The sequence below is a fragment of the Artemia franciscana genome, chromosome 21 (genome assembly GCF_032884065.1).
Source record: "Artemia franciscana chromosome 21, ASM3288406v1, whole genome shotgun sequence".
NCBI classification, from domain to species: Eukaryota; Metazoa; Arthropoda; class Branchiopoda; order Anostraca; family Artemiidae; genus Artemia; species Artemia franciscana.
In genome coordinates, this window is record NC_088883.1 from 21,782,740 (window position 1) to 21,802,335 (window position 19,596).

Genomic DNA, 19,596 nt, shown 5'->3' on the forward strand with positions numbered 1-19,596 from the left:
TCCCCTCAACCCCACCACAAACCAAAAAAATCCCCCTGAAAACGTCTTTACACTTCCCAATAACCATTACTGTATGTAAACACTGGTCAAAGTTTGTAACTTGCAGCCCCTCCCCCAGGAAACTGTGGAGGAGTAAGTCATCCCCAAAGACATAGTTATTATGGTTTTCGACCTATGCGAAACAAAATGGCTATCTCAAAATTTTAATCCGTTGACTTTGGGAAAAAATGAGCGTGGGAGGGGGCCTATGTGCCCTCAATTTTTTGTCACTTAAAAAGGGCACTAGATCTTTTCATTTCGTTAGAATGAGCCCTCTTGCAACATTCAGGAAAACAGTTTTCACTTTCTCCTTCTATCTCTCTCTTTTTTTTTGTGTGTGTGTGTGTGTTTGTGCTGTTACATTGATGATTTTCTTTTCAATATATTCATATCACCATGAAATCCAATTCTGTTTGAAAATGAAAACTGTTTGAAAGGTTCTCTTTGACAAATATAGAGCCACTACTTGCAGTGTAATAGCCTCAAGTTGCTTCTTGTTTTGTCTTGGTGAGCTGTCTTTTATAGAAGTAATTTACGTCCTATTTGCGTACACTGTAAATTTGACATATAGACCTGAAGCATATACATAGAGTGGCACCGAAATGTTTCATTAAGGCCGATAAAATAAAATTAATCTAAAAAAAATGAAAAGAATCTGATATCAAATCCTTGGTACTAAATGATGACACAGTGAATGTCCAGAGGTCTGGAAAGTACCTTCGATATTCAGAAGGCAAAAATAAACTCTTAGTGGAAACGATGAGCCACAGCAATCTGACCTACAAAATTTTTTGCCATTATTTATTACACCTGAGCTTCATCAACTTTTATTTGAGATTTAACAGCAAGCACTGTAAATTGCGATATAGAAAACTCCCAAACATCTCAATATCGACTAATTTTTCCACTGATCATCTAAAAATATTGAAAAAAAAAACAATTATTGGTCAGAAATTTATTTTTTTTAAGTGGTATTTGGGTTAATAATAATCCTGGCCGAGTGGATTGGTAGGCTCGATTTAGATCCATGGTCCGAGAAGCGAGGGTTTGAATCCTAGTGTACCAAATTATTTGGTTTGGGACAGTATCGGTGGCCTGACTCTGTAAGCTCATCCAAAGTCGACCCAGCTCTAAATAGGTGCCTGCAGAATTATAAGGAAGGTAAACAGAAAGGCGTGCGAAAGCACAGAATGGTTGGCCCCCAGCCTTCATTACACTTTCTGGCTGAAGGGCCAAAAATGGAGATCAGGACCTCTGGTAGGCACTGTAAAGTCCAATGACATATTCTTTACCTTCTACCTTTTTTATTTTGGTTAATAAAATGTTCCTCTCTCTCAAAAAAAAAGAAAAGTAAAGTATAAAACTATAACGAACTATAAAACTCAAACATTTATTCACCATTGAATTCCATCCCGTTATGCTTGATCAAGCCAGAAAAGATTTTGCTGATTAACATTAATCTCTCAAGTTTAGAAATCCTATTACTAGGCCCCTGGTCCCACTTACCAGATTTTTATCCTTTTTTCTTTTATGAGTCGCTCTAATCTTGCTTCTTGTTTTTCTAAAATTCTTGCGATAATAGTTGAACCCTTATAACAAGAATGATCGGAGTTTATTCAAATAAACCTCCAAAGTCATCTGTTGGGTGGATTGAACTTTTGCTTGGCCAATATTGGCTAACGGGTTGCATTTACAAACATCACCGGCCACCTTTTGAAAGAAATCAATTCTTATCTGGCCTATACTAGCCAATGGGATTAGCTAAATTACTGAAGGCTATCAAGCACGTGTTTAATCGGTTCATTATAAAATGAGCGATAACTTATCTATTAGGAACTTTCTAAGAAGCTGACCTTTTGAAGATAATATTTATATTCAATTCTGAACATAGTCTTATTTCTTACCAATAGGGATTTCCCACCCACAGGTGAAAAAGGTTTGTACATACTATGGAAAAGAAACTCCGAAAACCAATGGATGAAAGGCAGCTTTCACCTTATTAACAACCTCGGGAAGTTTCTTCTTCATAAACACATTCAAACTTGAAATATCAATTACGTTATCATGGGGTCGGAGATTATTTTTTTCCAACCCTAACATAAGAAATCAAGTCCAGTCCTGATTTAAGAAAGAGTCATTAAATTTATAGTGTTATATACTAACTCGGAGTTTTAAATTCCAAAAGTTATAATTTGAAAATGAATCATTTTATTTTTGGGTGGTGGACAATTTTATGAGGAAAAACCATAAATATTCAGAATCCAAAATAAAGAGATTGGCCTCAAGGTGTAGCTTCAGAAACTTCTCAAAAGTATTGTTTATACACTCTTAAAATTTAAATATTATATATAAGATTAAATATATTTAATATATTAAGTAATAAATTTATATATTATGTTTATATTTATATATTAAGTAATAATATTTAATATATTAAATATATTAAGATTAAATAAATTAAGATTATATATATATATATATATATATATATATATATATATATATATATATATATATATATATATATATATATATATATAATATATATATATATATATATATATATATATATATATATATATATATATACATATATATATACATATATATATATATATATATATATATATATATATATACATATATATGTATATATATTATATATACATATATATGTATATATATATATATATAAATTATATATATATATATATTATATTTATATATATATATATATATATATATATATATATATATATACATCTATATATATAAAAATAAGTTGTCTGTGCGTCTGTGTGTCGAGTGACGTCATGTTTGTCAACTGACGTCATGTTTGTCGACTGACGAAATTACAGACCGGGACATCGGGAAACAAATGACGACCGGGACATCGGGAATATTAATGACGACCGGGACACTCAAAGAGAGAGTGACCGGGACACAAGGAATGTTCGATTAGTAATCACCATCAACAAAGCACCGGGACACAAATGACGACCGGAACACAGGGAATATAAATGACGACCAGAACACTCAAAGAGAAATTACAGACCAGGACACCGGAACACAAATGACGAACGGGACACCGGGACACAGGGAATATAAATGACAACCGCGACACTCAAAGAGAAATTACAGACTGGGACACCGGGACACAAATGACGACCGGGACACAAATGACGACCGGGACACAGGGAAACAACCACAACGGGGACACATATGACGTCTGAATTATTTCATCATATACCAATTCAAAAACGAATGTATTCAAGCCAAAAAAAAAACTAAAAAAAAACTAAAAAAAAATGTTAAAACTACAAATAAAAACTAAAAAGAAAAAATCTAAAAATTAATAAAAAACTAAAAAAGTTAAAAAACTAAAAAAACTAAAAAAGAAAAACTGAAAAATAAAGGAGAAAAAAAATAAAATAAAAATAAAATAAAAAAAAACTGAAAACGTAAAAACTACAAAAAAACTAAAATTAAAAAGAAAAAACTAAAAAAAAGGTAAAAAAAAAACTAAAAAGAAAAAAAGGGGAAAAACACAAAAATTTATTTCATCATATACCAATTCAAAAACGAATGTATATACAGACCGGGACACCGGGACACAAATGACGACCGGGACACAGGGAATATAAATAACAACCGGGACACAGGGACACAACTACAACGGGGACGCCGGGGGGCAAAGGGGGATATGTAAATGACGACGGGGACACATGGAATGTTCGATTAGCAATCACCACCAACAAAGCTCAAGGGGAATCATTAGAATCAGGGGGGCACAAGAGGATATATAAATGACGACGGCGACACAGGGAACGTTCGATTAGCAATCACCATCAACAAAACTCAAAGGCAATCATTAGAATCATGTGGTATAGATCTGAATACGGATTGTTTTTCCCATGGACAATTATATGTTGCATGTTCAAGAGTCAGTAAATCTGACAATCTATTTATACGCACAGACAATGGGACATCGAAGAATGTTGTATATTCGCACGTTTTACGTAGTTAAAAACATATATATATATATATATATATATATATATATATATATATATATATATATATATATATATATTTATATATATATATATATATATATATATATTCACAGGTGGGACACAGGGACACAACTACAATGGCGCGTAAGTAATATGGCGCGTAACGGCTTACGCGTGCGGGGGGCTTATATATATATATATATATATATATATATATATATATATATATATATATATATATATATATACCTATATATATAAAAATAAGTTGTCCGTGTGTGCGTGTGTCTGTCGAGTGACGTCATGTTTGTGTGTCGACTGACGTCATGTTTTCGACTGACGAAATTACAGACCGCGACATCGGGACACAAATGACGACCGAGACACCGGCACATAGGGAATATAAATGACGACCGGGACGCTCAAAGACAAAGCGACCGGGACACAAGGAATGTTCAATTAGCAATCACCTTCAACAAAGCACCGGGACACAAATGACGACCGGGACACAGGGAGCATAAATGACGACCAGGACATAAGTAAAAAAAAACTAAAAAACTAAGAAAAGGTAAAAACTACAAAAAATAAAAAGAAAAAAACTAAAAACTAATAAAAAAACTAAAAAAACTAAAAAAACTAAAAAAGAAAAAAAAATTAAAAAAAGGAAAAAAATGAAAAATAAAGGAGAAAAACAAAACTAAAAAAATAAAAATAAAAAAAAACTAAAAAGAAAAAGAAAAAAACTAAAAAAACTAAAAAAAGTAAAAACCAAAAAAAAACTAAAAAGAAAAAAAGGGGAAAAATACAGAAATTTTTTTCATCATGTACCATTTCAAAACGAATGTATATACAGACCGGGACACCGGGATACAAATGACGACCGGAACACAGGGAATATAAATGACGACCGGGACACAGGGACACAACTACAACGGGGACGCCGGGGGGCACAGGGGGATATATAAATGACGACAGGGACACAGGGAATGTTCGATTAGCAATCATCATCAACAAAGCTCAAGGGCAATCATTAGAATCATAAGGTATAACTAAAAAAACTAAAAAAAGGTAAAAAACTGAAAACTAAAAAAAAGACCAATTCAAAAACGAATGTATATACAGACCGGGATAACGGGACACAAATGACGACCGGGACACAGGGAATATAAATGACGACCGGGACACAGGAACACTTTTAAATAAATATCAAAAGAATTATCTAGAAATACTTCAAGAAATTTTTGACTAATTTCGGAGGTTCGAGAAATGTTGTCACAGCGCCATTTATTTTGAATTGTGTTTCTATTTGAGCGGAATTTTTAAAAAATTAGCCACATGGTAAAGATGAATTATATAATTGTTTAGTTCATTCAGGTTTTTTGCAATGTGTTAATATTTGTGATTTGGTAAAATTTATAATATTTAGTTTACCTATTGTTGCTAAAGGGAGGGATATATTAACAGGATAAGCTTGTTTTGGTTTTACTTGGTTGTTTTACATTTGCTGTTTTTTTTCATAGACATGTATTTTGGGGGTGATACCTGACGCGGGGATGCCATGGATATTCTGTGGTAGCCACAACACTGTGCTGGGTAGAGAATTTAGAGTGGCGAAACCCTATATAGGCCAGTGTATTCTCCTGATGAGCCCTTATGTTGGGTGTTGCCTCTGAATTATTTGTCTATATTATTTTTTCTATGGTTTGGTAAATGACGACTTATACTTATTGACGACATGACTGCCTGTCCATGGATTATTCTTTATGGTTGATTGTGTGTGGCTATGCTGTTTGACCTATGTGATTGTATGGATGAGTAGGGTTAAGGCCTCATTCAAGTGCTGGTCTATATTAATCACTAATTTAGGAAAACAGTCTTCCTTTTCTCCTTCTGTCTCCTTTTTTTTTTTTTTTTTTTTTTTTTTTTTTTTTTTTTTTTTTTTTTTTTTTTTTGTGTTTGTGCTGTAGCATTGGTGATTTCTCTTTTCATGATATTATTCCAGGTTGGATCCAGTGCTGGTGGAGAAAATTTTTTTAGTTTTCTCCCCGACAGACCTTTACCCTGGTCCAGGTTTTTAACCTGATATTGTTAATTATTGGTGAGATGGCACTTATGCAAATTTCATGTTCTTTCATCTTTTTGCTTATGTATTTATTGACCTATTGACCTTGGCATGTTTTCTGGACTTTGATTGTTGGATTTTGATTTGGATGTTGGTTTGTTTTGGATTTATTTTCAATAACTTTTTATGCAACAAAACACAAATATTAGCCTCGGAATTCGGAACGATTTTTTGAAAGTTAGTAAGTGTAAAAGTCGTTGTTTTCTTTGCCAAGATCATTTTGTCCCACGGACTTCTGTTAAAAGTACATTGTATAATAAAAATTTTGCATGCAAGTTACGTGGTAATGTTAATTGTAGAACAACCAATGTAATTTACCTATTAGAATGTAATAAATGCTGCCTACAATATGTGGGGGAAACAACTAATAATATATATAAAAGATTTTCTGGACACAAGACAACAGTTAATAATGAAAAAACTAATAACTATCTAGTTCAACATTGTAGTAATGGTAAATGTTCCATATCAGATATAACTGTCACAATTTTAGAAAATTTAGAATTAGAAAATTTAAATAAAGAAGAGAAGAATAATAGACTACGTAAACAGGAGGATTTCTGGATCCATACTCTTGGTACAGCTTATCCTTTTGGGTTAAATGATCGTGTAGCAAAATATGGTGACATGTCTCATGTTGTTGTTAAATGTATTGATGGTTTTATGGACCATCCTTCTTTTACTTGTCCTACCAAACGTAAAAAACGATCGAGAGGACATAGGAAAAATAATAGAAAAAATGAATTAGATGTACATATGCTTTCTATAGATCTATGCCAGCTACTTGAATCTAGGGGTATGATTTCTGTAATAAAGTGTCTAAATAATTTATCCAAGAGGAATTTAATCAAACTTTTCTGGATTGTGAAGAATAATACAGCTCTTGATTATAATTTTAAAGTAATATGTGATACAATTTGCATTCTATCTAAAACGAAATTTATTTCAAAAAAGAAAAAGTTTGATAAGATTAGTAATAAGGATAACAGATTATATTTACCTATTAATTTTACTTGTAAGCAGATTGAAGATATTAATTTACCAGAAATTTTAAATCAGCGGCATGTGAAACAGGCCCTTCCTAGTAATTTAAATTATAATGATAGTCCAGTTTTAACTTATAAATTTTCAAAAACTATTGGGCAAATTATTTTTAATTATAATTTAATACTAAAAAAACTAGATAGCGATATAAATTGGAAACCGGTTTGTAATTGTAAGCAACTTGGCCCATTTGTAAATCCTACTTACAAACATGTTATAACAGGGGACTTGTCAATAATAAAGCAAGATGATCTTCAAATTATAATGAATAAAGGGGCAAATTTCCGTCTTTCTCATCATCTGAAACCATCGAGTGTTCTTGATGGCTTGGAAAATGATTTTGATTTATTTATTGATAAGTGGTGTAAGAAAGAGAATAAAAATAAAGAGAGTTTTCAAAGTTGGAAGAATTTAATTATTAGTAGAGTAAGAAATAAAATATATTCTAACTTAAAAAATAGTAACACTAAATCATTATTTTATAATGCGAAGATTAAACAAGCAATTGCTAATCTAAAGAATGAATTTGTAATTGTGCCAGTGGATAAAGCTAATAATAATTTTGCCATAATTTGTCAGAAGCTTTATTGTGATATCTTAAAAAGGGAGTTAGGCACAACTAATGTTTATGAAAAGGTAAATATAGAGGATGAGAATTTAATTGAAAAGACTGAAGAAATACTTTTTAAAAATTTTAATATTAAAATAAATGACAATGATAAAAAGTTCCCTTTCCTATATTGGACCGTAAAATTTCATAAGAATCCCCCTAAACCACGGTTTATTGCTGGAGCAGCTAAATGTCCAACCCGCATTGCTGCTACTGACCTCTCTTTAATTTTAAAGGAAATTGTAAATAAACTTAAAACCTATTGTTCTGGTATTAAAAAATTTTCGAATTTTAATCCATATTGGAGTGTTAATAATTCACTGCAGGTGATAGATTCTTTAACAATGGTTTCAGCTAAAAGAATTGAGTCTTTCGATTTTGCGACAATGTATACTAATTTATCACTCAATTTAGTGTTAGATAATTTAAAAACTGTTATAAAGAAATCTTTCCTCTTATCTAGTAAAAGGTTCTTAAAAATAGACAGTTATAATAAAAAAGCCATATGGACAAACTGCTTTAATACTACAGTTAACTTGAGATGTTACAGCTTGGATATGATTTTTGAGTTATTGGAATTTGTTTTATACAATACTTATATAAGATTTGGGGGTGATTTGTACAAGCAAATTATGGGAATTCCCATGGGGGGGAATGCCAGCCCATTTATAGCTGACTTGTTTTTAAGTCAACTAGAATATAAATATATGATGGATAAGAATAATCCAATTAATTTAAAACATGCTTTGTCAAATAATAAAAGATATTTAGATGATATTTTGGTCTTAAATTGTAAGGATTTCATTGATATTTCTAAAAATATATATCCATCAGAGCTTATTCTTGAGCCTAGTCATGGCGCTGGTCATGAAGATCATTTCTTAGATTTAAATATTAATATTTGTGATAATAATAAATTAAGTTTTAAAATGTATAATAAAACGGATGATTTTGATTTTGAAGTGATTAGTTTCCCATTCCCTGAAAGTAATATACACTCAAATATCACATATTCAGCGTTTTTCTCACAGTTACTTCGTTATGCAAGGATTTGTAGTAATTATATTGATTTTAAAAATAGATGTAAAATCTTAAGCCAAAAATTGATATCAAGAGGTTTTTCTGCAAATAAATTAACTTGGCAATTTAAAAAATTTAGTTTTCATTATAACGAACTTTTAAATAAATATCAAAAGAATTATCTAGAAATACTTCAAGAAATTTTTGACTAATTTCGGAGGTTCGAGAAATGTTGTCACAGCGCCATTTATTTTGAATTGTGTTTCTATTTGAGCGGAATTTTTAAAAAATTAGCCACATGGTAAAGATGAATTATATAATTGTTTAGTTCATTCAGGTTTTTTGCAATGTGTTAATATTTGTGATTTGGTAAAATTTATAATATTTAGTTTACCTATTGTTGCTAAAGGGAGGGATATATTAACAGGATAAGCTTGTTTTGGTTTTACTTGGTTGTTTTACATTTGCTGTTTTTTTTCATAGACATGTATTTTGGGGGTGATACCTGACGCGGGGATGCCATGGATATTCTGTGGTAGCCACAACACTGTGCTGGGTAGAGAATTTAGAGTGGCGAAACCCTATATAGGCCAGTGTATTCTCCTGATGAGCCCTTATGTTGGGTGTTGCCTCTGAATTATTTGTCTATATTATTTTTTCTATGGTTTGGTAAATGACGACTTATACTTATTGACGACATGACTGCCTGTCCATGGATTATTCTTTATGGTTGATTGTGTGTGGCTATGCTGTTTGACCTATGTGATTGTATGGATGAGTAGGGTTAAGGCCTCATTCAAGTGCTGGTCTATATTAATCACTAATTTAGGAAAACAGTCTTCCTTTTCTCCTTCTGTCTCCTTTTTTTTTTTTTTTTTTTTTTTTTTTTTTTTTTTTTTTTTTTGTGTTTGTGCTGTAGCATTGGTGATTTCTCTTTTCATGATATTATTCCAGGTTGGATCCAGTGCTGGTGGAGAAAATTTTTTTAGTTTTCTCCCCGACAGACCTTTACCCTGGTCCAGGTTTTTAACCTGATATTGTTAATTATTGGTGAGATGGCACTTATGCAAATTTCATGTTCTTTCATCTTTTTGCTTATGTATTTATTGACCTATTGACCTTGGCATGTTTTCTGGACTTTGATTGTTGGATTTTGATTTGGATGTTGGTTTGTTTTGGATTTATTTTCAATAACTTTTTATGCAACAAAACACAAATATTAGCCTCGGAATTCGGAACGATTTTTTGAAAGTTAGTAAGTGTAAAAGTCGTTGTTTTCTTTGCCAAGATCATTTTGTCCCACGGACTTCTGTTAAAAGTACATTGTATAATAAAAATTTTGCATGCAAGTTACGTGGTAATGTTAATTGTAGAACAACCAATGTAATTTACCTATTAGAATGTAATAAATGCTGCCTACAATATGTGGGGGAAACAACTAATAATATATATAAAAGATTTTCTGGACACAAGACAACAGTTAATAATGAAAAAACTAATAACTATCTAGTTCAACATTGTAGTAATGGTAAATGTTCCATATCAGATATAACTGTCACAATTTTAGAAAATTTAGAATTAGAAAATTTAAATAAAGAAGAGAAGAATAATAGACTACGTAAACAGGAGGATTTCTGGATCCATACTCTTGGTACAGCTTATCCTTTTGGGTTAAATGATCGTGTAGCAAAATATGGTGACATGTCTCATGTTGTTGTTAAATGTATTGATGGTTTTATGGACCATCCTTCTTTTACTTGTCCTACCAAACGTAAAAAACGATCGAGAGGACATAGGAAAAATAATAGAAAAAATGAATTAGATGTACATATGCTTTCTATAGATCTATGCCAGCTACTTGAATCTAGGGGTATGATTTCTGTAATAAAGTGTCTAAATAATTTATCCAAGAGGAATTTAATCAAACTTTTCTGGATTGTGAAGAATAATACAGCTCTTGATTATAATTTTAAAGTAATATGTGATACAATTTGCATTCTATCTAAAACGAAATTTATTTCAAAAAAGAAAAAGTTTGATAAGATTAGTAATAAGGATAACAGATTATATTTACCTATTAATTTTACTTGTAAGCAGATTGAAGATATTAATTTACCAGAAATTTTAAATCAGCGGCATGTGAAACAGGCCCTTCCTAGTAATTTAAATTATAATGATAGTCCAGTTTTAACTTATAAATTTTCAAAAACTATTGGGCAAATTATTTTTAATTATAATTTAATACTAAAAAAACTAGATAGCGATATAAATTGGAAACCGGTTTGTAATTGTAAGCAACTTGGCCCATTTGTAAATCCTACTTACAAACATGTTATAACAGGGGACTTGTCAATAATAAAGCAAGATGATCTTCAAATTATAATGAATAAAGGGGCAAATTTCCGTCTTTCTCATCATCTGAAACCATCGAGTGTTCTTGATGGCTTGGAAAATGATTTTGATTTATTTATTGATAAGTGGTGTAAGAAAGAGAATAAAAATAAAGAGAGTTTTCAAAGTTGGAAGAATTTAATTATTAGTAGAGTAAGAAATAAAATATATTCTAACTTAAAAAATAGTAACACTAAATCATTATTTTATAATGCGAAGATTAAACAAGCAATTGCTAATCTAAAGAATGAATTTGTAATTGTGCCAGTGGATAAAGCTAATAATAATTTTGCCATAATTTGTCAGAAGCTGTATTGTGATATCTTAAAAAGGGAGTTAGGCACAACTAATGTTTATGAAAAGGTAAATATAGAGGATGAGAATTTAATTGAAAAGACTGAAGAAATACTTTTTAAAAATTTTAATATTAAAATAAATGACAATGATAAAAAGTTCCCTTTCCTATATTGGACTGTAAAATTTCATAAGAATCCCCCTAAACCACGGTTTATTGCTGGAGCAGCTAAATGTCCAACCCGCATTGCTGCTACTGACCTCTCTTTAATTTTAAAGGAAATTGTAAATAAACTTAAAACCTATTGTTCTGGTATTAAAAAATTTTCGAATTTTAATCCATATTGGAGTGTTAATAATTCACTGCAGGTGATAGATTCTTTAACAATGGTTTCAGCTAAAAGAATTGAGTCTTTCGATTTTGCGACAATGTATACTAATTTATCACTCAATTTAGTGTTAGATAATTTAAAAACTGTTATAAAGAAATCTTTCCTCTTATCTAGTAAAAGGTTCTTAAAAATAGACAGTTATAATAAAAAAGCCATATGGACAAACTGCTTTAATACTACAGTTAACTTGAGATGTTACAGCTTGGATATGATTTTTGAGTTATTGGAATTTGTTTTATACAATACTTATATAAGATTTGGGGGTGATTTGTACAAGCAAATTATGGGAATTCCCATGGGGGGGAATGCCAGCCCATTTATAGCTGACTTGTTTTTAAGTCAACTAGAATATAAATATATGATGGATAAGAATAATCCAATTAATTTAAAACATGCTTTGTCAAATAATAAAAGATATTTAGATGATATTTTGGTCTTAAATTGTAAGGATTTCATTGATATTTCTAAAAATATATATCCATCAGAGCTTATTCTTGAGCCTAGTCATGGCGCTGGTCATGAAGATCATTTCTTAGATTTAAATATTAATATTTGTGATAATAATAAATTAAGTTTTAAAATGTATAATAAAACGGATGATTTTGATTTTGAAGTGATTAGTTTCCCATTCCCTGAAAGTAATATACACTCAAATATCACATATTCAGCGTTTTTCTCACAGTTACTTCGTTATGCAAGGATTTGTAGTAATTATATTGATTTTAAAAATAGATGTAAAATCTTAAGCCAAAAATTGATATCAAGAGGTTTTTCTGCAAATAAATTAACTTGGCAATTTAAAAAATTTAGTTTTCATTATAACGAACTTTTAAATAAATATCAAAAGAATTATCTAGAAATACTTCAAGAAATTTTTGACTAATTTCGGAGGTTCGAGAAATGTTGTCACAGCGCCATTTATTTTGAATTGTGTTTCTATTTGAGCGGAATTTTTAAAAAATTAGCCACATGGTAAAGATGAATTATATAATTGTTTAGTTCATTCAGGTTTTTTGCAATGTGTTAATATTTGTGATTTGGTAAAATTTATAATATTTAGTTTACCTATTGTTGCTAAAGGGAGGGATATATTAACAGGATAAGCTTGTTTTGGTTTTACTTGGTTGTTTTACATTTGCTGTTTTTTTTCATAGACATGTATTTTGGGGGTGATACCTGACGCGGGGATGCCATGGATATTCTGTGGTAGCCACAACACTGTGCTGGGTAGAGAATTTAGAGTGGCGAAACCCTATATAGGCCAGTGTATTCTCCTGATGAGCCCTTATGTTGGGTGTTGCCTCTGAATTATTTGTCTATATTATTTTTTCTATGGTTTGGTAAATGACGACTTATACTTATTGACGACATGACTGCCTGTCCATGGATTATTCTTTATGGTTGATTGTGTGTGGCTATGCTGTTTGACCTATGTGATTGTATGGATGAGTAGGGTTAAGGCCTCATTCAAGTGCTGGTCTATATTAATCACTAATTTAGGAAAACAGTCTTCCTTTTCTCCTTCTGTCTCCTTTTTTTTTTTTTTTTTTTTTTTTTTTTTTTTTTTTTTTTTTTTTTTTTTGTGTTTGTGCTGTAGCATTGGTGATTTCTCTTTTCATGATATATATATATATATATATATATATATATATATATATATATATATATATATATATATATATATATATATATATATATATATATATATATGCGTGATAGCCTTCAACGTGGTAGCTAAAATTTACCAGTCATACGGCTTGGCTTTTTTGAATATTTATTTATTTTATTTACTTATTAAAATTAAGACCAACTAGGGCCATTTACAAAAAAAAAATAGAACAAACACGGATAAATCAATAATACACAAAAAACAACCAGCAACAAATAAAAACCACAAAAAAAACAGTTCATTCAAATAACAGTGGTGCATTTAAAACATGTCAAAATTGTTGTGTGTAAATCACACTTGACCAAGTCAGCCACAGTGGCAGAGAGAGGTGAAAAAGTGGCTCAGAAAGCACCAAAATGGTTATCCGAAGCAAGTATCCTTGTCTGAATAGAAAGAGAAGATTTTTTACGCAACTCAGGAAAAGATGGAAGACCACCACCAACAAACATTCCGGATGCACTACGATTCAAAGGAAGATTAAGAAGCCACCGTAAAGAGTTGTTATAATGAACCCGAAGAGAATTTTCATACCTAACAGACAGAGATTGTACAAAAGGTAGACCATACAACGGAGTCCAGTAAGCTCTGAAAACAAAGTATCTTACAGAAGGGTCGCAGCTCCCGAACTTACGAATGAGTAAGTTAGCCCTTAAGCACAGCGAACGTCAAAGTGCCATAACATGAAATTCAACACTTAGAGTTGGAGCCACCGTGAATCCAAGATATTTGTAGGAACCAACAAAAGATAATGACACTCCATAGAGCCAAGTCATAGGAATATATTATAAAGGAGTTCTCCGGGGAATAGACACCATACACTGGGTCTTCATCGTGTTGATGGTCTTCATATACTGGCCACATCGTGTTGAACACGATATCATTGGATGACGCAAACTCATCACATATTGAAAGTAAATGGTTAAGTGCAACTACCGTAGAAGCTAAAATAACCAGGTCATCAGCCTAACCCAGGCTATTGAAGCAAACACCACCAATGAAACAGCCAACCCCAGTTTATGGCAAACGCAGGTTAAGATCATCCACATAAAGGTTATACAGCAACAGGGAAAGGACCCCACCTTGCCGCACACTATTCAAAACAGTGAAAGACTCTCTGAAATAATCACTCCATTTGATTTTGAAACGCTGCACTTCAAACCAGTATTGAAGAGTCCCAATAATACGACGGTCAACTCCTTTAAGGTCTATTTCGTCAAGGAGCTTCACAAGGTTCACTCGGTCAAAAGCCGCCTTTGCATCAACGAAGCATGCAAACACAGGACTAGAAAAAAAAAAAAGTACTGCACTACAGATTTAAGGACAAATACACAGAACTCCGTCGAAAGTCCTTCTTTAAATCCAAATGGATTATGCGGTGAATTGATCTGGGGTGATATCAAAGAGTATAGACATTTTTGAAACGGCAGCCGCTAGAGCAATAGGTCTGTAATTGCTTAACGATGCCATATTACCGGCATTTGACTTTGGAATAGGAATCAGGCAAGCTTCAGTAAGGGAATCTGGGACATAGAAGTGGTTAAGGAGACCATTGAAGAGCAGTGTCAACAAACAAATCATGGATGGGCCACCATGCTTAATGTGATTTGCCGTCACTCCATCAAGTCCAATAGACATGCTGCCCAAAAGCCCAGACAACAACCACGCCACAAACTCTGTCATTATCAGCTGCTTAACAGGATCAGTCCAAGGTTTTGAGAAGGACTTTGTCCTTACTACTTTAGGATCCAAATCCACTGACGATAAAAAAAAAAGCACTGTAATTACACCTCCATAACTCAGCAATATCCTTGGGACTAGTCACTGAACCGACTTTTGTCGACATTCCTCGGGGACTACCACTCTTAGAATTAGCAACATTTTTCCAAAAATTACAGAAATTGAGTGAACCCAAACTGCAGGCTAGAGCCGAAGTCCTCAAACTCTCTGTATTCTTTTTGCACCACCGAAGGGGACTCCGGAACCCAATGTGAAGAATTCTCATCGCAGAATCGAGCCCATCTCAAAGAGGTCTGCCATTAGCAACCCACAAAAGAGAGGCATTTGTCACAGCTACATAACGAGGGTGAAGGTGAGTATTCCAGCCAGGAATAACATTCAGCCCAACCCTTTTTCCTGCTAGTACTACCCGGACGAAGAGGTAGAGTATGACATGCACTAACAATAAGAATCGAAATCAGTGTATAATAAAGAGTCCCTAACCCATTAGTATGAGAAGGATTAGGACAGTAAGGGAGAGTACAATGGCAAATAGTAGTTATATCCATAATATACTGGTTCTTGAGCCTTGGAAGTCTGCCAAAGGAAACTGTTAGCTAATATATGTGACCATGCAAAAGCGCATTGCCCCCAAAAGCTGGCCTTCGGAAAAAAAAACTATAGTATATGACCACTACATAAATCTAACGATCATACCTACTATCTATCAAAGAAAAATGTTCAGGATATGGCTTAACGACTAAGTCAATTTTTGTAGTATAGATAAATGTTCCTCATTTGGCTACATCTGGGAAGTATATATCTCAGAACCTAGTGCCAAAACATGTAACCTGAAATGTCAATTGAATAGAAGCTTCAAAAGGGAGGTTGAGTTGAAGCTTCAAAAATCCCAAATGGGAAGTTTCTTCTTCTCCGGGACAGTTTCCTCTAGGTTATAAGGATATTACTTTATAGATCATAATCTGTATTGGTTGTCTTGCATAGCGAGTGGAGGGTACACCTTAGTATTGCTGCGACATAAATTAAAACCCCATTTTTTTTAAGAAACATGCTAGTTTGTCAGTAAAAACGGCTTAAGTAAATCGCAAATATACCCAAAAAATTAAAAGAATTGAAGGATTTAAGTTTCTATGGATTTGAGCCACAATCTATGACTAGAGAATAAAACAATTATCCTGCTAAGACTCACGTAGATAGAGGGATTTATTTTCATAAAATCTAAGGGATCTCTTACCCAAAGAGTAGGATGGACAGAAAAATTCGAGTTTTAATTACAAAAAGAAATTCTTCTGAAACACATACTTACTTTGAGAATAGAATGAAATTTTAACACGAGTGGTGAATAGTATACAGTTGAAATGAGAATAAAAAGCAGTTTACTTCTACTATAACCAATATTACATTGGTTTCTATGCTGGAAAAACTAGAAAAAAAGGCATGTTTTTGTACTTGGCAAAGAATTGTTTTGCTTAAGCTTACAAGGTGAAATTTTTCTAGTTGTTTTGTTTTCGTGGAGTGTCTCATAATAATGAAAATAGATCACAAGAAAAATTGAAAACATAATATTAGTAGAGTTGCCTATAACACGATTGTGCCAGGGCTCACAAAGATCAATAAAAAGGAATAGTATAAAGAAAGTCGAATGATCTGGTTGGCTGGCTTGATATCAAAACAAATGAGGAAAATCAGCCGGGAAACTCAGTCAAATATATTTTGTCGCATTTTTCTTGAAAACACTTCGTCTTTTGGGAAAACTACGGTGTTTTGTTATTAGCAATCATTAAAAGACTAAAAATCATTAGAAACAAAAGTATGATGATGCAAAAATTGTTTTACAGATGAAGGGTGGATGATAGGGTGCCAAAAAATCCAATTTTCTGCGCAGTAATTCCTTTATACATGAAGCAAATAAAGTTAGTTTACTCTTACTTTGATCGGCTGCGATAGACATTTGGCCACCAGATATTGACCAACTGCTTTGCTCTGACAATACTTCAATTCCAATAGAATATTTTCCGCTTGACAATGAGCCATTTGGTGGAACCAACATACCAGAATAGATCCCATCTTGGAAAATGTCAGGGTCTATAAATGGTGATATATATATATATATATATATATATATATATATATATATATATATATATATATATATATATATATATATATATATATACTTTTTAAAACATATATTTTTCTTTTAAAAGAAACCTCCAATACACACTTTAGGAATACTAAATGACAAAATATACGAAGTGAGACAATTTAAATTTGGATTAAAGGGATTTGAGGTAAAGACCTTTGTTAAAATAGCTGGACTTATGAAAAATGTAGGTTTAAAAGTAAATACTAACATATATTATTAGGAAATGTAGAAATTGGGGTGACATAGCCAGTCTACATTAGTTCTAGTTAAAGAGCAGAGCGGAGCCTAAATTTAAGACAATTAGTTGTAACATTTGTGAAATATGATTATGAGTGCTATAACCGCCTTAAGCATATTCACTAGACATTTTATAAGGAAATCAGAAAAGAATAATTTGATAATCTTATACCATAGAATAATTTGTAGGAAAAGTTGGTTATAAGCCAGCTAGTGGGTTAATAGCTATTATCCAAAACAGTAAAATTTTTGGTAAAACTATAGCTAAGATAGTAAATTTTAATCCCATGATTATTCTACTGATTATTATACAAAATACATGGTATATATTATTCTCAAGTCAACATAGACAATTTCATCTCAATTGCAAGGCATTGACTTACATTTTATGTTGAATGATTAGAAAATTAGACTGAAGTTTGTGACTTTTGGTGAAGGCATTGATTAGTTCTTTTGTCAAATTTCAAAGAGAAATATGTTTTAAATTGTGACATTTATTTAAGTGTTTAAAATAATCAAGACTTTGAGATGACGAATTGGGGAAGTCCTATTATTGCAAAACATGGAGTTTGAAAATTTTGTCAAGATAAATGGGTTTTGGGTACTTGAGTAGGCGTGTTAAGTACTACATCTTCCAAACGCATTATAGCCTCTCTTGAGCCCTCTTCCTTGTCCGAGTCTCATAATGAATGGGTGAACTATATTTGGGATTTGCTGAAAAGAATTTACTAATTTTTTTTTTTACTGGTAGGCTAGAGGGGAGCATGGTTAATATAATAGAGCAGCTCAATTGAGGCGTCTATTTTCATCCTGTTTGAGGTTTTTGAACCTATTGGTTGGAAAATTGCGTTTTTTGTATTATGGCATCAATGATAAAACATCCGTGGTCTTACCTTTGAAATATGAAGAAATACAGAAGTCATGTTGAGACAGTACTACGTGCCAAGAACTTTCTAATCTTTTGCCCTCAAATTGGTCAAATTTTGGCTCAATTTGCTGTAAGGAAAATCCCAAGAATCTGAAAAGTGGCAATATTGATTTCTGTTTTTTTTTTTTTTTTTCAATAGTTAGATTCCATATCTCATATCTAGCAAATGAAAGCAAAGCTCACAAGTGTTTATCAAAAAAGGACGAGCCGACTGACTCTTAAGATTGCAACCCATGTTTTACTATCCTGATTTGGAAAGCAAATTTGCTTTTCTTCTTTATTTTAAAAGTATTTAGTATGAAACTTAGGATTTTATTTTAAAACAGCTTAGTCAGTGTACATGTTTGAGACAAAGTATAAAAAAAGCACTGCTGCTAAACACGAAAAAAATCTTACCACCAAAACCGTCATCCAAAAGATCTATGGTAAAATGCTGAGAGGGATGCAATGGGATTGAAAACACATTTCTAACATGAGCTTTCACTTTCAAATTGCCCACATTGTATTGACCATTCAATGGTTTTGCTGAAATTTGTAAAGGTGGGGCAACATTCTCTGGTGAAGTGGCTGAAGGCAATAGTTTGATCTTTATTAAATCGTCCACAGCTGGTTCAAAGTTTGGATATGCGCGATTATTTGTTTGAAGTATAATGTCAACCCAGAAACTTGAAGTTGTAGCACATGTAATTTTCAGGATATAAATTCCAGACCTTGCCTAAAAAAATAATGATGGATGCTCAAGTTGAAAAATTAATGATTTTTGTTAAAAATAAAGTGTATCATAAAATCTTGACTTGCTAAACGTGTAAGCTTGTAAGCTTAAAAATGTAACAAAATACACCTTATTCACAATTATCATACATAGTAGACAATTTTCTTTTTTATCTGTTAAGGATTAACAATTTTATCATATGTTCAACCTAAACAGTATTTATCTCCATGTCAATCCAC

At 32.0% G+C, this 19,596-nt stretch overlaps 1 protein-coding gene across 1 annotated transcript in view; it reads right to left on the bottom strand.

The window, feature by feature from the left end:
* Window positions 1-19,596, bottom strand: part of LOC136040850 (calcium-activated chloride channel regulator 2-like) — a 132,242-nt gene that overhangs the window by 41,075 nt on the left and 71,571 nt on the right. Inside the window, exons 8-9 of the mRNA XM_065725222.1 lie at window positions 19,042-19,360; window positions 17,264-17,419 (exon numbers count right to left, since the gene is read on the bottom strand). Of these exons, the coding sequence (XP_065581294.1) occupies window positions 17,264-17,419; window positions 19,042-19,360 (475 nt within the window). The remainder of the gene's footprint in view (window positions 1-17,263; window positions 17,420-19,041; window positions 19,361-19,596) is intronic.